Source organism: Rhinolophus hipposideros (genome assembly GCF_964194185.1).
Source record: "Rhinolophus hipposideros genome assembly, chromosome: 19".
Taxonomy (NCBI): Eukaryota; Metazoa; Chordata; class Mammalia; order Chiroptera; family Rhinolophidae; genus Rhinolophus; species Rhinolophus hipposideros.
In genome coordinates, this window is record NC_138065.1 from 8,102,206 (window position 1) to 8,122,947 (window position 20,742).

The 20,742-nt window shown below is 37.4% G+C and overlaps 1 protein-coding gene across 1 annotated transcript in view; it reads right to left on the reverse strand.

Annotated features, from left to right (window-relative positions):
- The window catches only part of MAN1A2 (mannosidase alpha class 1A member 2), a 114,069-nt gene that overhangs the window by 55,367 nt on the left and 37,960 nt on the right, over positions 1–20,742 (reverse strand). The window contains exons 5-6 of the mRNA XM_081024799.1: positions 16,804–16,884; positions 1,210–1,304 (exon numbers count right to left, since the gene is read on the reverse strand). Coding sequence (XP_080880925.1) covers positions 1,210–1,304; positions 16,804–16,884 — 176 coding nt within the window. The remainder of the gene's footprint in view (positions 1–1,209; positions 1,305–16,803; positions 16,885–20,742) is intronic.

Consider the following 20,742-nt stretch of genomic DNA (forward strand, 5'->3'; position numbering starts at 1 on the left):
GGGCAGAAAAGACATTTGAAGAAATAATGACCAAAATTTTACCATTATATTTAGTGAATGACATATCAGGTTGCACAAGCTCATCAGCTAAGCCTAAGCGGGATGCAGAAGGAACAAAGTTGGACAACCACCATTCAAATTCTGACTTATCAGAAACCATGGAAACCAGATGAGAGAGAAACAACATCTTTAAAGTGCACAAAGACAAAAAAACCACCAATCAAAAATTTGACATACACTGAAAATATCCTTTAACAATGAATGCAAAGACTTTTTCAAATGAAGAAAAATAGTAAGAATTTACCCCATAGATGAGCACTACAGGAAATGCTAAATAAAGTTCTTCAGGCTAAAGTGAAATGATACCAGATTAAAATTCAGATCTTCAAAGAGAAACAGAGAACACTACAGGCTGGTAAACATTAGGGTAATTAATAGACTAGTTTTCCCCTGGGTAAATATTAGACTATTATTCCCCTCAATCCTATCAAATGAACAGGTGCGTTTTAAACTAATATTTTAACAATGTATTCTGAGATTTATAATATATTTGATGTAATTCACTTGACAACTATAGCATATAAATGATGGGAGGGAGAGAGTAAATGGAGAGGTATGGCTGAAATGTTCCTTTACATAAAAGTGGTACAATATTAATTCTGTTAACTGAAAAATTGTTTACAGTGTAATTCCTATAGCAAACTCTTAAAAAAGCTAATAAATAAAAACCCTAATACAAAACTAAAATATAGTCATCAATTCAAAAGAAGTTAGATAAAAAGAAATGAAGGAAGAGAACTTAAATCAGACCGCATTAATAATTACGTATCAATAGACTAAAAGGCAGATACTGTCAGACTGTCAAGATCCAATTATATGCTGTCTCCAAAAAAAGGACTATAATTCAACGATACAATTAGGTTAAAAACAAATGAGTAAAAATGACATATGTATCATGAAAATAGTAAGCATTAGAAGGGTGGAATGGCTGAACTAACATCTGATAAAACAAACTTCAAGACAAAAATATCATCAGAGATGAAGTGGGACATATCATAAGAATAAAAGGGTGAAATCATCACAAAGATCGTAACTGTGTAAGTACCTTACAGTGGGGGCAGATCATTAGAAATTTCTAAGACTAAAAGGTTCAAAAAAATCAGTCTAATTATTTCAGAATAGGAATAACCACATAAAAGTAGAATTTACCTCTTTAGATTCACCATTGCCCAGGGAATCCCAGTGGGTGTGTTAAAGGCAGGAAGGAGTTTCTCAGCCAACTGGGCTGCTTTAATCTTGAATATCTAAGATAAAAACATGAATATTCATGATTACAGTTATCAATTCATAAATTACAGCCATCACCATTTGCTGGTCTCTCATAGGATACACACCGCATAGAAGAAATACAAGGGGGAAAATAGCATCTCTTTGGTATCATGCACCAAACAGCAATCAGAAAAAAAAATGTTTGTACAATGGATAAGGAGGAAAGCTACCCTACATGTAATGGCCTGAAATAACAATTAATGAAAAGGGAAGGATATGATTTTTGTGTTGACAGTATCTATATTTTCAGCTGGCAAAAGATCTAAGAGAAAACATTAGACTGAAACATTCATCCATGGTACATAAGCTTAGTACAAATATTAAAACAAAGGAAAGAGATGTTAAACCAATTTGGAGAATTACCCTTAAAGTACTATAATCATGTCTATGTTTCAACATTTTCCATCAAGGTTTATGCAAATTATCAAAGGAAAACAAGTTGGAGTTCGCGTTCTAAGTTTGAGAGTTATAAATGCTTCATAGCTTGGTCCCTATTGCTGCTTTTTTTGGTACCCCCCAAAATAAATTACCTAAATATCAGTAGTTTCCAAACTTTTAAAATCATGTACTACTACTAACGAAGCTATATATATATATATATATATATATATATATATATATATATATATATATATATATTGCAAAATTTCTAATATTCTTAACTTATCAAAATTGATAGGTTTGTGTACCCCACTTTGGAGACTACAGAGGCTCCAAACTGAGATGGGGTCGTAATATCCTATTATGAAAAGTGGCACGTTCTCCTGTATGTTGCAAGCCTATCTTCTGTCACATTGATTTCAAATTGATTGGTTATTGAAGGATCCATCTTTTCAATGCAGTCAAATGTTTTTGACAAAATATTATTAGATGCTTCAAATAAGTAAGTAGTTGAAGGACGGGAACGGATCAAACTAAGGTTATATTAAATAAAGCACACCACTATGGGGGGTAGAAAATATTAGAGAGAAATATGTCCAAGTAGACAAAGAAATATGTGAAGATATTTGCAAGGTTCCTTAAAGATGGCAAAACTTCTTAGCAGAACTTTTAATTAGATATTCTCATAAATCAACAAGTTACCATTTCCTTGAATACTTACTTGAATACAAAAATTCCAATGAAAAATGTAACAATTTAAGGTAAAAGTTTTAAGAATTTTCTCATATTCATCCCATTAATTCAGAAAAGCAAATGTAAATTCAGTTCTCTCTGTATTAACATTTATGTTAGTAAAGGTTAAGTTACATTATATCATAAACAGATATTGCTTCTATTTACCACGAGGACAAAGGGACTAAGCTCTTATCTAAGAACTAATATTAATGTCATGTATTTATTAATCACATTTTAGTATCATATCTTTTCTATATACAAAATCATCAAAATGGTAAAATGTCTTACAAACATTAACTTTTTCTAAATAGAAAGCATCCTTATTTTACTTCCAGAAGTAATCAATGACATATTTTCTAATTTTCAACGACCTGTGTCATCAATAACAGTTAACATATATAGTAACCAGTTATAGTATACAGCCCCCCAAAAAAATCCTAATGTCATTGAGAAAAACTTCCTTATAAGAAGTATGCCTACCTTAATTTATTCACGAATATACAAAACTTTTAACGAGAAATACATCATAGCCTTACATTCCCTATTTCAGAACAATATTTTGGTAGACAACAGCAACAGCTAATTTAAAAAAAAATTGTTTTAGTATGCAATGCAGAAAATAATACAAAATCCAAAAAGTATCAATTCTTTTCCAGCCCTATCCCTCAACTACACAGTTCCTTCTACAATGCAAACAGCTATCACCTTCTTGACCATCTAGTAAATATTTTGGGCTACATCAGTTCCATGGTATGCATGTCACATCAAATCCTCCTTTTCCGGCTCTCCCGGAAACAGAAATTCTCTTATTGTTTCTACACACAGAGCCTTCGTCTCTGTCTCTTTCAAACACAGAATATCATACACTCTATTCTGAACCTGCTTATTTCTTTGATGGTGCCCTGGAGATCTTTCCAAATCAAACCACAAAGGGCGCTGCCTCTTTTACTTCAGTGGCTGCAGAACGTCCCCTTCTGTGGATACATGCGTGTGGTAGGAGTCTTTGTTGTATCACGATGAGCATCACTCTACTTTGTCGGAAATTAGAGCCATGGTCCCACAGGTACCGCCCTCCTTGGCATCTCCTTTCTTGAAGATTGAGATGTATATTGAATGTTTCCAGTCTGTAAGCCATCGTTTTGTTTTCCATATTTGTTGACATATTCTTGTTAGGATTTTGATAAATTCATTCTCTATGGCGTGAAATAAACCTATCATTATCCCAGCTACTCTAGTGATTTCTTTCTTCCCAATACTTTCAGGGCAGCTTTCACTTCATTTTCTAGAATTACAGGTTCTTCCTCATAGGAACCTTGTTCAAAGGTATCTGTCATCCTTTCATCTCTTCTGTATAGGTTTTCATTATATCGTTTCCACCTTACCTTTATTTTCTTCTGGTCAGACAAGGTGTTTCCTTGTTGGTCATTCAGCATGCCTAGTCTAGGTTTGAATTTCCCTTTTATTTCTTGAATCTTCTGGTAGAGATCTCGTTTTTCCTTTTTTGTTCTCATCTGTCTTCTTACATTGACAACTGTACAGTTTTCTTTATCGTTACGTGATAGTCGTTGAAAAACTGTGTTCAGGTGTCTAACCTGATTTTTTCACCTTTTACTTTTGCCCCTCGGCTGTCTCTTAACAATTTTTATAGTGTTCCTTCTGTCATTCGTCTCGATTTTTCTTTCCTTTTTACTCCAGCATTGTCTTTTCACATTCTTTCCTAATATTTCTAGTTTCGGTCCACAGTTCTCCTTGTTCTGAAAGTTAAGTCTAACAGTGCAAATCTGTTTTTTATGTGGATTTTAAATCCATCAAGAATGTTATTTGCACTCTATTTTGGCACTGCGATTCTTTCACTGCTCTTTCTCAGCTGTACCTTAACGTTTGATGTTAGCAGTTCATGATTAGTACCCCAATCTGTTCCTGGTCTTGTTCTGGCAGAGAGAATACAGCTTTTCCATCTCCTGCATCCAATTACACAGTCTATTTGATTTCCATATCGGCCATCTGGTGATGTCCATGTACACAGTCGTCTGTTCGGTTGTTTGAAGCATGTGTGTGTGATGAACAAGTTGTTGGCTTTGCAGAAATCCATGAACCGATCTCCTGCTTCCTTTCTGACCCCTAGCACAAATTTTCCAATGATATTTGATTCTGTTTTATTTCCTACTTTTGCATTCCAGTCACCGATAATTATCAGCACGTCTTGTCCTGGTGTGTGACCATTTTTTTCCTGGATACTTGCATAAAAGCTTTCATCTTGTTGAGCCTAGTATTTGGAGTGTAGACTTGATTGATAGCTATGTTAATAGGTTTTCCTAGAAGTATGACTGATATTAATCGGTCAGAACTTGCACTGCAGCTCCTAACTGCCTCAGTATTTAAGCCACTCCATTTCTTTTTCTGTCATTTCTGGAGTAGCACACTTTGTAGCTGCCAGACGAGGCATGTCCCATTCCCCTCCATTTCAGTTCACTAACACCGAACACTGCAGTGTTCAGACATTCCTTTTCCTACCTCGGTCCATGCTTCTCACGTTCCACATTCTGACTGCGGGTGTTCTGCGGCGGCGTGCTTTCCTTCAGCCTGTGTGCACACCAGCCTCTGGCTGTCCTCAGCTTTGGGCTAGTTGCATCATTAACAACAACGCCATTCAGGGTTGTTCTCTGCTCTTCCCCAGTAAAAAGTTTTAGTGCTTTCTGACCTGAGAGTCTCATCTTTCGGCACTATCTCATGTTTCATTCTGGACTGTCCCATCACAGGATTTTCAAAGTAAAACCAAAGATTACAACAAGAAGGGACAATCAGAAAAGCAAATGCAGCGGTGGTTTACAGCTGCCTCCTGCTGCAGTCTGTGGGTCTGGGGTCTGCTCGAGTCCGTGGTGGTGCAACCACCAAACGCCTGCGAAATGTAAGCGCCCCTGGGGGCAGACAGAGATAGACGCAGACACGTTAAGATTAAATAATTCAAGGTGCAGGAACACGTCTATACATAGACATATTCCTATACCTTACATTATTGATTCTTAATTTTTACAGTCGATAACTAAATTGCTCAAACATTTTACTAATTTATTGCACACCTATATCTTACATCCTCCCTCTTGAATGACAACTTGGCTAACATAAAACTTGGTTGGCAGGTGTTTTATCTCAGCAGTTTAAATATACGTATTACTCCAACGTCTCTGGCATCTCCTGCTGCTGAGAACTCCGCTGTCGGGTGTCATTCTTTTGTAAGCAATCAGCCCTTTCTCTCTGGTACTTTTAATATTTCCTCCCTCCTTATTCTTGCTATCTGTTCAAATACCGATTCTCTATCCATGCTATCATTTATTTCATTAAACTCATCTACGACTCCTACTAAACATTCTTTGAAACTTCTCACTCTATTTTATACTCTCAACTTTTCTTACTCTCTCTCTCTGATTCTCTATCTTGCTCTCTGCATGAATTTTCATTATTACCAGGAACCAAGGTATCCATAAAAGCTAGACAGGTGCTCCTTAGGCCCAAGTGAAGGTTACTGCAAAACCAGGTTAACACAGACGAACAAACATATTTACATACACCTCCCACTCAAAATTAGCCTGCAAACAATATTTCAAAACGCATGATAAAATCTAAGATTTTACTCCACTTACAAGCTAACAAGTTAGCCTGCTACAGCTTAATGAATACTGGCAGCCGACTGAAGACCACTGAGTCAGGGATAAAAACTGTCTTATTCATGGCAAAGCAGCCGCCAAAGCCTCAAGTTCATTTACATTGGTTGGACATGCCCACCGTCCCCCCCACCCAAATCCCACAGGGACGATCCACAGGGTGATTAGATTCCTGCACACACAGTGCGCCGTGCTACAGGAGAACACCGAGCTTGGAGAACCTCTTTTATAACAAGTGAAAGCAAGCCTATTTGATGACATGAACGGACCCCTGCGGGCAGAACCCTGACGACCCGGGTATGGAGACTTGGGGCCTGTGTTCTTGGTATTCCTCACCAAGGCGTGTGAGGACACTCAAGCACTGGCATAGATTGCTTTCCTAACACTTCACACGTCAGCAGCGCCTTCCTCCAGCAGCAGCTGAATCCACGTGGCAGTTTTTCTAACACTTGCAGATCTGGCTGCATCCCCTTCTCCCCTCAGCTAAGGACAGCGACAGGAGGACAGCCCGCCACCACTGTCATCACAGGTCTGTTTCCGCTCTGCACAGCCCTTCCTCTTAAGTTGCTAAGATGTAGTAATTAAACCTTTTCCCCACATTCCCTTAGCCCTGATTGCTTCACGTGGAAGCCACCACCATGACACCTCAGAGCATTTTTTAAAAGTACAGTTGATATACAATATTATATTAGCTTCAGGTGTACAACATAGTGATTCTACATTTATAAACCTTATGATGTGGTCACCATAAGTCTAGTTACCATCTGTCACCATAAAAGTCATTATGATATTACTGACTTTATTTCCCGTGCTACTCATTTTATCCCCGTCACTTACTTATTTTATATCTGGAATTCTGTGCCTCTTAATCCCCTTCACCTTTTTCATCCATCCTCTCACTTCCCCTCCACACCACCCCACCCCGGGCAATTATCAATTTATTCTCTATTAATCTATGAGTCTGTTTCTGTTTTTTGTTTTGTTTGTTCGTTTGGGGGTTCTTTTTAATTCCACATGTAAGTGAAATCACACAGTATTGGACTTTGTGTGTCAGACTTATTTCACTTAGCATAATACCCTCTAGGTGTTCTTTTTTTAAAAAAGATTTTATTGGGGAATATTGGGGAACAATGTGTTTCTCCAGGGCCCATCAGCTCCAAGTCGTTGTCCTTCAACCTAGTTGTGGAGGGCGCAGTTCAGCTCCAAGTCCAGGCACCGTTTTCAATCTTTAGTTGCAGGGGGAGCAGCCCCCCATCCCATGCGGGAATTGAACTTGCAACCTTGTGCTGAGAGCTCGTGCTCTAACCAACTGAGCCATCTGGCTGCCCCTCCGGAAGCTCAGCTGCTGCTCGTTGTCTTCAATCTAGTTGTGGAGGGCGCAGCTCACTGGCCCATGTGGGAATCGAACCAGCAACCCTGTTGTTCAGAGCTCGCGTTCTAACCAACTGAGCCATCCGGCCGCCCTCTAAGTATTGTTTTTAACTTTGTACTTATCAAGTTAGCTTTATGCATAGTTAATAATTCTTTACATTAAATTCTCTCTGTTCAAATAACTGGCATAGATTCTGTCTCCTAACTGGACCCTGAATGATAAATAAATAATCCATATTTTGTTATTATCCATTATTAAATACATGCTCATTTTAAAATACAAGATAATGAAAAAAAAGGAAAAAATTTTTAAATCATACAGTCCCTGTATTCTGAACCAAATACTATTAATATTTTGATATATTTACATCTTCTCTTTTTCTGTACATACATAAGATTTTAAGTAGTTGGATTTTTATTCTATCTTTTCCAGCTACTAACATAACAAAGTGCCTTTCCATTTTACAAAATCATCTATTTTACTGTATCTATTTCCTCTCCTCCTACTCATTACTCAACCTATCCCAACATGGCTTCTGCCCCCATCATTTCACTGAAATGGATCTTGTGAAGAATTAGCCACACATTTGAGCAAAGAGCATTTTCAGTCATTACTGACTAGTTCCTCCTTAAAATACTTTCTTCCCTTATGTTCAAAAATTCTATAATCTCCCTGATTGCTTCACTGACTCATCTCCTTCATTCATATGTGACTTTTACTGTTGTGTTTCTTGACGCTGGATTCTAAGGCCCCTTCTCTATTCTGTATCATTGTCTCTCTGAACTATTTCACATGCACTTGCTTTCAATTATCAGCTACACAGCAAATGACTCTCAGATTTACCTCTCCACTCAAGACATTTCCAATAAGCACCAGACCCACTGTATCTGTCTACTACCTGTATCTATGGCAATATCCCCTGGAGCTCAAAATACTTAAATTGAACTGACGATCTTCCTCTCCCAACCTACTATTAAAGTGTTCAATACCTAATAACTGTCACACCATCAGTCCAGTACCAAAATGCCGAAACCTGGAGACAGGACCATTCCTCCTTCTGCCTCATTTCCCCCTCCCAAAATATCACCCAATCTTTCGGAATTCGCCTCTCAAATCCCTTGAAAATCATTTATAACTCTCATGTCTAAAACCCATCTTGGTCCAAGCTGCCGTTATTTCCTACCCAAAATACTGCAATGGCTAAATGACTGGATTAATGGAACACACACACAGGTCTACAACTTGCTTTTACCACTGAATATACCAAGCATATTTTTCTTAGTTAAAATATATCAAATTGATGTTCACAGTTGTACAGTATGCTATAGTAAGGCATGTATGAATTTATTCAATTCCCCTCTAGATAAATATCTGGATCTCTTCAAATACTGGCTACTACAGACACACAACTGCAATGAAATAGCCTTCTAAACACACCTTATGTATCCACATTGTTACTTGTAGAGAATATATTCCTAGAAGTGGGATATTAGGTCAAAGAGAATTTTAAATTTTAACTGTTTACTTGATGCCACCAAATTAAGTTTCCAAAAAGGTTGTATCATTTGTATTTCCTCTAACAGCTTACCATACGTGGTTTAAAATTCAAATTACACATTTAATTACATAATATACATTTAAAGTGGGTGCATTTTATCGTATGTAAATTAACCTCAATTAGAGTTGCTTAAAATAAATAAAAGTAATCTGGGCCTTGAGCTGGGCCTTGAAGTTCTTCACCAGGCAGAAAACACGGAAGGATGAAAGTCTATTTCAGGCAGAAAATTGTGGTTCAGTTTTATAAACACACAGGGAAATAAGACAATGTGGTCTAAATACATAGTTTCACGTAAGAGGCCTGACAATTAAATTCGAGAACTTGTTGCAACAATGTTGCTAGTCTTTTTTGATATCAGAGGGATTATTCATTATGAATTTGTATCAACTGGACAAATAATTAGCCAAGTTTACTATGTGGAAGTGCTGAAAAGGCTTCGTGAAAAAGACCTGAACTTTTCGCCAACAATTCATGGCTCTTGCATCACGACAATGCACCAGCTCATAGGGTACCATCTCTGAGGGACTTTTTAGCCAGTAAACAAATAACTGTATTGGAACACCCTCTGAATTCACCTGATCCACCCCCCAATGACTTCTTTCTTTACCCGAAGATAAAGGAAATATTGAAAGAAAGACATTTTGATGACACTCAGGACATCAAGGGTAATACGACGACAGCTCTGATAGCCATTCCAGAAAAAGTCTTCCAAAATTGCTTTGAACGGTGGACTAGGTGCTGTCGTCAGTGCATAGCTTCCCAAGAAGAGTACTTCGAAGGTGACCGTAGTGATATTCAGCAATGAGGTATGCAGCACTTTTTCTAGGATGAGTTAGCGAACTTAATTGTCAGACCTCATTGCAGAATTTGGGGCTTCTCAGTGGCTCCCTCCTTCCTGAATTCCACCCCTAAATTTCAAATCCAAATTGTGTTCTGATTTGTCAAACCAGTAATCATAACCAAAATGATCAGCTATGACTTGGTATTAGTACTGTGACTTTAAACACGTATGAATGTGTACAAATGTGTAGACAAACTCTCATACTTAACAGGAAAATGTTTGAGAGTGTATTTTAAGATGTCATCTGGGTCAGCAAAGCTTAGTGGAATGTTTTGCCCAATTACAAGTGCATCTGTAGAAAATAAAAAGCTTGAATTTTCAATGGAAATAGCAATTTCTAAAGCAAAATCAGGTTTTCCTAATTATAATGAGGATTAATGCAGTAAGAACAGTAATGGTAAATATCTAAACCAGGATAAATATATATGCTAACATTTTCCCCCCCAGAACTTTACTTAAAGAAACTTAGGTCAAACAAGGATATTCTGTCTTAGAAAATACCCCTGTACTTAGTCAGATCTTACCCTATGGACAATACAGTACCATTTGTGGTTTGGTAAAGAAAGATTTTGTTGTTTTTTCTTTTATTTTGTTTTTATCTGTGAAATATGTATTAAACTCCACATAACCATTTTTCCACTTTATCTGATAGATTTCAGATGCAGCTATCCACATAAATTATGTTATTATCTTTCTCAGGGAAGGTTGCCACTTTGATAACCATTAAAAAATGAGAAGAGACAACCCCGTAAAAGAAATGCCATCTATTTGAGGCTGGCATCAAGTAAACATAATAAATCACCAACATTTTTAAACCTGTGAGTTATTTATTATAAATAGCCTTGTTCTGAGAAAATAAAATGATAAAGTTTCCCATTTATGATATTAATAAATCAACAGGAGAGAGGAACACTTTGTTAGGATGGCACATAACCCTCATAGGGTTCCCTATGAAAATAAGGAATACAGGAAATAGAATGCATGAAATGTCCTGTAAGAAAAGCATTTCGCCATGTTCTAAGTTACAGTTAATTTTTTGGCTTACGTGAGATATAGGAATTTACTGTTTTTCTGGTATTAGAATAATGTCATGTTCAAATTACTTTTCTATGTTTTATTTATTTTCAGCAGACATCATGGATTTGTTGGTTTCCCAGAATATATGTGGATTAGAGCTTTCAATGTAAAATGATCAAGGAGAAAAATAAAATGGTCAGTAAAATTCTATTGGATGAGAAAGTCAGAAAAGTAAATCATGTTCTCTTTGCTTTTTACTTGAGTAGACTGTAAGCCCAGAAATTAACATGTCGTATCTATTTTAAAATAAGTAAAAAGTCCTCACCCGTTAGAAACAGAATATTCACCACAGGTGAATAGGAGGAAGAAAAGTAAAGTACTATCTACTGAGTCAGGGATGATGTCAGGTACTTCCACATAATGTAACCTCACTGCTCTCAAGTGAGCTCTCCTACTTTCACAGATGAAGAAAAGTTAAGTTACAGAAGGGAAATCCTTTGCCAAATACCCTCACAAAAGGGAGACAGAGGAAGGACTCAAACCTCCAATTCCAAAACCTATGCGTTTCCCTCCACTTCCAAATGTTTCTTACTGAGGCACAAAAATGGCAAAAAGAGAAAGACTGGTACCATCGTGTACTTTGTCAGCATTTCAGTGTTTTCCCATGACAACAGCAACCAGAATTAACCTTTTGCTTCAACTTTCAGATAGGGAGCCTGATGTGAAGAGCCAACTACACACAAAAAACGTCCTGCTTCCTCTAATAGCCAGCTGAGGACAAAAGTAAGGGGAAAGGCTCTCCTTTCTCAAGGACACGGTGGGGGGAGGGGGAGGCTGAAACTGAAAGCAACAAAATAGTTCTGTTTCCTTCCTCCCTTCATTGTTTAAAAATACTTCACTGCAGAAGCTCCTGAAGTTGAGGTCTGTGCCCAGAAGGTACGCCTGGAGTTGGTAGTGATGTCCTACAGAGGACTTGGGACCACCCTGAGGAAGGGAAGGCAAACCGAGCAACGGGCGCGACGTCTCAGAAGAGTCCGTGTGAAGACGACGCACTCCACGGGGCACAGCTGGCGACGTCAGCAAAGTGGTGTCATACCACAGGACTAAGCAAAGGGTAAATCAACAGAGGTGCCAAAAAATGTATACTCATTTTAAGAAAGGAAAAAGGCTATTATGATTATAATACTTAATATATACCGATAACAAAGGATGAAAACAAGTGACGTTTGACTTCTGCAATGACAAGAGGTGCTCAAAGGGGTTCCCATCAACGTCCAGACAGTTCTGATGACGGTGAACTACTGCTTGAGCAACGCTGACCAAAGGGTCCACTTGTAGACATTTTTTTGGCACTCCTGGTATATGAGGAATATTAGGAGGCAGGTTTCTCACTCTCAGAAAAGAGAATTTGAAATACGAAAAGGCAGAAAGTTAGAATGAACCTTACAGTGTTGGGTTGAAATGAAAGGTACTGGTGTGAATTCGTGGCTTCCAATATGTACAGATGGAAGCAGAAAAGCGTATGGACAAAGCGACCCTCTCTGAGGCACGGGCATACAGGTGCTACGTCCACGACATCTGTCGTTACTCCCTCCACTGACGTCTTGAACCCTCAGAGTCACCCATGAGGGCTGGAATCAACTTCTTCCAAACTTCTGTTAATGGTGATATTTTGACTTCTTCCCAGGAACTGAGAATGCTCTTAAAGGCATCTGGAATGGTGAATGCTTTCAATTTACATAGAAAATAAAAGTAGCCAGAGTAGCCAAAACGTTTCTGAGAAGGAACCAAATCGGAGGACTCCCACAAGCTGATGACAAGACTTTCTGTGAAGCCATAATAATGAACACAGCGTCGTACTGGCAAGGGACAGACGCAGAGCGACAGAACAGAGTCTAGCAGAACACTCCTCACACACATATGGTCAACCGATCTCAAGAAAGATGCGAAGTCCCTGAAATAGAGAAGGAGTGGTCTTCTCCACAAGTGGTGCTAGGATTTCTGGATGTCTATATAGAAAGAAATGAAGCTCCATCTATCCCTCAGCGCACACAGCAGTCCTCCCTCATCCCCAGGGAAGAGGTTCCAAGACTACCTACCATGGACGTCTGACACCACGGCGAGTACCGACCCCTATATATACTGTTTTCCTATACGTACACATCTGTGATCAAGTTTCACTTGTAAATTAGACACAGTAAGAGATTAACAATAACTAATAAAACAGAACAATTATAACAATATATTGTAATAAAATTCTGTAAATGTGTGTATCTCTTTCTCCTCTCAAAATACCTTGCTGTACTCCTCCTCCTTCCTGTGACTGACGTGAGATAAAACACCAAACCTATTCCTGAATCTGTGTAACCATCCTTTACTTGCAGTAAATGGCTGTGTCATTCATTTCAGGGGAACCCTTGCTGATGTCTTCTACAGGCTCAGTGCTTTCTGGTTCAACACATCGCTGTCAATGGAACATGTTTTCTGTTCATGTTTTCCACCCACAAATCTAATGCTTTTTCCATCTTAACTAAGCACTTATCTCATACTGTGGCCGTAACTTTGGCAGTTTGAAGTCTGGCAGCAAAACTAGCACAAATTTCTTTTTCCTTCTTCACAAGGGCACAGATAGAAGATTCACTCTTACTGTAGATCTTAGCAACCTTAGCATACGATTTATTTTCTTTCTTAAGTAGAAAACTTTCACCTTTTCACCTAAAGGAAGCACTTTACAGTTTCTCTTTGGCACATCCAAATTGCCAGCTTCACTACTGTTATGCTTTGGGAGCATTATTAAGTAAAATAAGGGTCACCTGAACACAAACTCTGTGACACCACGACAGTCGAGCTGATAACCGAGAGGGCTACCAAGTGACTAATGGGCGAGTTGTATGGACACGGTGAACAAAGGGGTGATTCCTGTCCCCCGGCAGGATGGAGTGGACAGCACAAGGTTTCATCCCATTATTTAGAACGGTGCACAATTAAACATTTATAAATTCTTTATTTCTGGAATTTTCCATTTATATTTTCAAACCACAGATGACAATAGGTAATTAAAACTGTGGAAACTGAAACCATGGTTGGGGGGGGGGGGTCTACTGTATGCAGCATTTAACTCAAAATAGATTATAGATTTAAAAATAAAAATGAAGGGGCAGCCGGTTAGCTCAGTTGCTTGGAGCACCTGCTCTTAACAACAAGGTTGCCGGTTCGATTTCCGCATGGGACGGTGGGCTGGGCGCCCTGCAACTAGACTGAAAATGGCAACTGGACTTGGAGCTGAGCTGCTCCCTCCACAACTAGACTGAAGGACAACAACTTGACTTGGAGCTGATGGGTCCTGGAAAACAACACAATTACCCAATAAAATTTAAAAAAGTAAACATGAAGTAAAACTATCTCTTAGAACACTTCTGATGACGGTGAACTACTGCTTGAGCAATGCTGACCAAGGGGTCCACTGACCAAAGGGAACCCCTCTGAGCACTTTCTCTTAGAAGAAATCATATAATACGTTTAGAAAGAAAATCTCTGGGACTCTGGATTAGGCAAACATTTCTTAAATAAAATACCAAAAGCATGAACCATATAAAATAAAACCAATAAACTGCACTTCTTTAAGAGGTAACACCTTCAGTTCTTCAAAAAATACTGTTAAGTCACTGGAAAGACAAGCCCCAGACAGGGAGAAAATCCTTGCAAACACAGAGTTTATTAAAGGCCTACGTCTGGAATATACAAAAATCCACACACTGTGACCGTAAGAAACAAACAAAACAAAATTTTAATGGGAAAAGATGTGAACAGACAATTCACCAAAGAACACGTATGACGTCAAATAAGCACATGACGAGGTACTCAACATCATTTCTCTCACGAGGTAAAAGCAAAACCAAACCACAGTGAGATACTAGTACACTGCTATTAGAACCGCCAAACAGTATTACTAAAGAAACTCCCAGTACCAAGTATTGGTCATCGTGGGAGGCAAATACTGGAAAAGAGTCTGGTAGTTTCTTTCAAAGTTAAATATACACTTCTAGGTATATACGATACCCAACAGAAACGAAAATTTACGGTCCTACAGAAATCTATAGGCAAGTGTTTATAGCAGCTTCGTTCATAATTTCCAAAGCTAGAAACATATCCATTAGTAAATAAACTGTGTTATATCCACACAACAGAATACTATACAGCAGTAAAAAAGAGTAACTACTAAACACATGGATAAACCTCAAATGAGGTTTATCAAGGCAGCCAGTATTCCTAACTGTAGGGACAGAAACAGATCAGTAATTACCAGAACCTGGCAGTAAGGGTGGTGTGACCATCAGTAGGAAAACAGTATTTTGGGGAATGATGGAATTCTTCTGTGTCTTGCCTGTGCTGGTGGTTACTAGACTGTATTCACCGTCAAAACTCACATAACTATACAATAAAATGGGTGCATTTTACTCTATGTTGTAAGTGACAACACAATAAACCTCACTTTAAAAATACTACTATCAATTAATTTACAATGATTTTATTCAAATATGCTAGGTCAGAGTTTATAGAACCAGCATTTCCAAAATGACCTTTAACAAGGAGTCTTGATTAAAAAAACACAAATAATGGTCTCCACACTAAACCAGCTGAATCACAGTCTTGTGAGAAGGGCTTGGAATCTACATTAAAAAAAACCAAAAACCCTATGTGATTCTGATACACACTGAAGGTTGAAATATACTTGGCCAGAGCATAAGACACTTATTTTATTAAATGTGAATTGAAGTTTTCTAGCTAGAAAGATAGGTTGGAAGCATAATAAAGTTACATAATAAAGTCTGACAGTAAAATTACAAATTAATGTTATTTATCTAACATACCAGTATCTTCAAACATATTACTTATTAAAATCCATAAAAAATAATACATGAATATCTCACTCTTTACACACAAAAGCACACAAAAATAGATGAAATATTTAAATATGAACATGTAAAATTATAAAAATCCAGAAGAAAAACGAGAATTTTTGTTTCGTGATAACATAGACATGAGGAAAGCTAGATTTCTAAGGAACAAAATCTAGAAGCCACAAAGGTAAAAAAAAATCCTAAAAATGACTACTTTAAGGTTAACCACAAAGAATAAAAACTAAAGACAACACAGAAATCCATCTTACAACACATATAACAAAAGATGAATTTTTTTTAACTTACAAAGAGCTCTTACAATCATTTAGACCAACAAACCAATTAAATATATGGGCGAAGTAGCTTCTCAGAAAATCATATAGAAATGACTTAACCCTCCTTCCTTTAGTTTCTCTTTCTCCCACTCTCCAACCCCATTCTTTCACCCATCTGAGGAGTGAAAAGGAATTTCCCACATCCACCTTCCCAGCATGGTAGGTCTGAAGCGTGTCTGTGTATATTACACCAAGACTTCCAGAAAAGAGAATTCAGAGTTGTTTTGTTTTACTTTATAGCGACAAACTGGATTCAGTTCTCGAACAGACAGTTTTAATAATTAATTTTTGGTCTTAGGAGGATCTGTAATCATTCCTCCTGTTTCATTCCTTAATTCTGATCTTAAAAATTCCCCCTACCCCTTTGTTTTGACCAGGCCATTAACTGTAGCAGCAAAACCCAAGAGAGGATCGCTCATGCAAAGGAGACATGGTGTATACAAAGATGGAATCTGTGATGAATTTATGTTTCACCGAGATTCTCAAAATGGAAAAATCTTTATTCCCAAGGAACAGTCCTACCCAAAGCCTCCAGTTCTTTCAGCAAACCTTAACAATAGTTCAATATTAGACAATTAAGAAAAATGATTTGCTGCTGTGGAAACCTTGCATTTTATGAAATTCCATTTATAAACCCTTCCCCAAAACAATGTATTACTTGATTTTGCTCACCTCCTCTCCTGAAAGATAATATGCTGCGAGCAGGCCTCCAATAAATCGAATGTTGACTTCAAACACAGACACCTCTGAATTCTGTGAAAACATATGGAAAATATTCAAGTATATGCGAAGCTTTATAGTTTTAAGAATGTTTTCAATACTTCATGTTTCTTGCAAATACCCTGTGGAGAAGGTTCTTCCACCTTCTAAATCTTCATTTCTCATACAACTGTAATCTCACCTCCCATCTGTAAAACGTTACTGAAACGCTTCCATTACCATCACCACAGATTCCAAACTGCCAAAAACAAGGGGCCATTTTCGTGGACCGTACATACTGTGAATTTAGCAAGATAGCTGATCCTGTTGACTATTCGCTCCTCATGAAAGCCTCTACTTCCTGAATTCTGGAATTAGCACTCTTTCTACTGCTCCCTTTCTTTGTTCTAATTGCTACAATATAATGTCCATTTTCACTTGCTTCTCTCCTCATGAATTTTAAATATTTTTGCTAGTATATATAACTTAAGAAACATTAAAAGAGACACCAAAAATAATGGTAGGATGATGGATTATTCAATTAATAATGTTGAGAAAATTGACTCCGAAGTAAAAAATTAATTTGGATACTCATTTCTTATATATATCTCAAAATAATTTAGAAATATAGAAAAAAAATCACAACAAAAGGTAGAAAATGTGCCAACATATAAACGTCCTTGAGAAAGCAGGTACTTTGTAAGCATAAAATCAATTGATAACAAATGCTAATAGAAAGACTTGAATTTCCCCAAAATGCAAATTACCCTAAGAAAAAAACATCATGAACAAAATTAAAAGGCAAACAACAAACAGAAGGAAATTTGGCATAAATATAGCGATATTAACAACCTTATTACGCAGTCTGTATGTTTGTATTTAGATATGGACACACAGACATTGCTGAGAAAAAAATTCTAATACATGGAAAGAAAAGAAGTGGCAGAGAACATGACCAAAGAATCCATAGACTATATACAATTGACTAATATAAAGATAACATTTACAATTAATTTTTAAACACAAATTAAAAGGGAATGTATATTATCTTGAAGTCTTTCCAACATTTATAGACAGCACATCATTGGCTAACAAAAGTATATTTCTTCAATATAGAATTTTTACAATACAGTATAATTTTTTAATAACATAACTGTTATCACACACCATCCTCAAAAGCGAAGTGTTCTATATTACTTCATATATTCCCAACATATAGCACGCTGCAGTAGACAGTTACTAAATGTAGAGAGGAAGGGAAAGAGGGCGGGAGGGCCTCTATCACCAGAACAATAATCTTCTAGACAGTTTCCCTGCTTTCATCTTTACCCTCCTCCCTACACTCTATTTATTCAGCATCCTATGGCTAGAGTGAGCCTTTTAAATCTCACGTCAGTTTAGGCTACGACTCTGTGCAAATCCTCACAATGACTTCTGGCTATACTCAGAAGAAAATGACTGATAACACCCAACATAAGCAGATTCCCCACAATCTGTCTGATGTCGTCTCCAACCAGTATTCCTTTGACTCACTTTATTATTACCAAATGGGTCTACTTGCTGTTCCAGAATTGCCAACTTCATTCCTGTGTCAATCTTTACATTGTACTTTACTTGAAGGTCTCTAAACAAATGTCACCTTCTCAGAAAGTTTTTCTGATCACATGATATAAAAGAGTGAAATAATCCCTCACCACTAATATCCCTTACCCTGCGTTATTTCCCTGAGTAGCAGTTATCATCTGATTATAATTCTTTATGTGTAAAATTCATATCTTCCCTCACAAGAGAGGCAGAAGAAAAGTTCTAGAGGGAGAGTAGGAAGAGAATGGGAGATAGACATTATCCAAAGGAGTAATGAATGAGAATCTTCCAAAATAGATGAAAACATAAATCCTCAGGCCAATAATACACTAAGTCCTTTAAAGAATAATAGACATGTAATAATGAGATTACAGAACAACAAAGCAAAAAAGAAAATATTTAAACAAGGGGAAAAAAGACAGATTATTTTTGAAAAATTACACTGGTAGCAGACTTTTCAAAAGCACAACATAAACAAGAAGACAATGGATCTGTACTTCTAAAAGGTTTAGAAGAAAGCATCACCAACCTCTAATTCTACACTCAGCTATACTATCTATTAGGAGAGAGCCTTATATCCACATGGCTTCCCTTGGGTCTCCTCTCAGAAGTGTCATCAGAAGTGCTTCAATAGCCACCCCCTGTAAAATAGCAATCCCCCACCACTACTTACTCCAATCCTGCTTTCTCTTCTTTATTTATTCTCCACAGAACTTATCACCAACTGACATACTATATATAACTGGGAATATTTGTTTACTGTGTGAAAAATTATATAAATGGAGCCATTTCAAAATGGAGTTGGAACCACCATCCGAGAGGAACTGCCTTGCATGTCTTACTCCTCAAACGTTTGCAGTGTTTGAACTGGGCAAAAAGAACCTTTGGACTGGGCCAAAGCACCATTATCTTACAACCGTTTGTAAAGCTAACAGGAAAGCAGACAACCTGACTATGAGGACGAAAAATTAAGGACATTCTTTGGAATTAGCACCACCAAGTGTATAGCTAGAGAGTAACTTAGCTTATTAGCACCAACAGAAATTCCTTCCTTTTAAATCATGTACTTATTCCCCTGCCCTTTTTTATAAAACCCCTTGTTTCACCTCCTAATCAGGACATAATCTGGGTTTCTGCCTGAATCTATGTCCCCAGATTGCCATTCTTTTTTAACGCAAATAAACATTTGTTACCTCTCACGTTTGGCTTTTTAAGTTAACAACTGTTTTTCTCCCCAAACTAGAATATAAACTCAAGAAAGACATAAAACTGTTTTGTCCATTACTGTAACCACGGATTCTAGAACAGTGTCTGTCATAGAGGAAGCATTCAATAAACTATTCATTCCTTTATTTGGAAGTTTTAAATACAAGTTGGGACCAATAATTACAGATAAGACAAGAGCAAGATGAGCTAAGTTAAAGAATTCTAAATCATGGTGTTCAGAAGGAGGATAACAAAAATGATTAATTTTAAACTTTGATAAAAATACATGTAAAATTTTAAGGGTGCCCCCAAAATGAATGGAAATGGAAAGTAAAAATGTCCAACCCGTAAAGGGAAAAAGAAACATGAAGTAATTTAATCCAAAATAAAGACAGAAAATAAACACAAATGGAAAGTATAATAATATAGATAGTTAAAAAAAAAGATGGAAGTCCCAACATCAAACATATGTTATAATAATAAATGCAAATATTTCAAACTTAACAGTTAAAACCCTCCAAGACTGGATAAAAATAACAAAACTCCAAAGACTACCGTATGTATAATAAACAACTAAAACATATGACACAGAAAGGTTAAAAGTAAAGGGACAGTATCTGACTGTGCTGATTATTAAGCTATCTTTTCTCAGGTTCAAATCCATCCTTCTGTACTCTACTCATTTCTCATTTGCCAGCTGGCTGCCTCACAGGCCCCGCCTATAAGAGGTTTACTAAAACCATATAAAGCTGGAGGAAGGAGAAGGGACTTATTCCTTCCAATTTACCTCTACCTCCCGACAGTGTCAAACCAGCCATGGCTCTTCACCCTGGCAGTGGCAGGTGGCTCCAGGTTCCAGTTCTCCTGCCCCACATACACATTCGCCAAATCAACTTCACTGCAGCCCTTCGCGATACCAGCAGTGGCTAGGGAGCCCGTCCTCAGAGGTCTGAGCCCCCGCTCTGAGAGCTCCTAAGGTACAGAAGTCTCTAGAAACAAAATCCCGGGATACTGTATTTTAACCGTCCCAAGCTCTTTACATTGTTCTCACAGACGCAGCCGTGGTGGCTGTTTACTATAGTTACTACCTCTTGTGATACCACGGTGTTCTCCTTTTCCCTT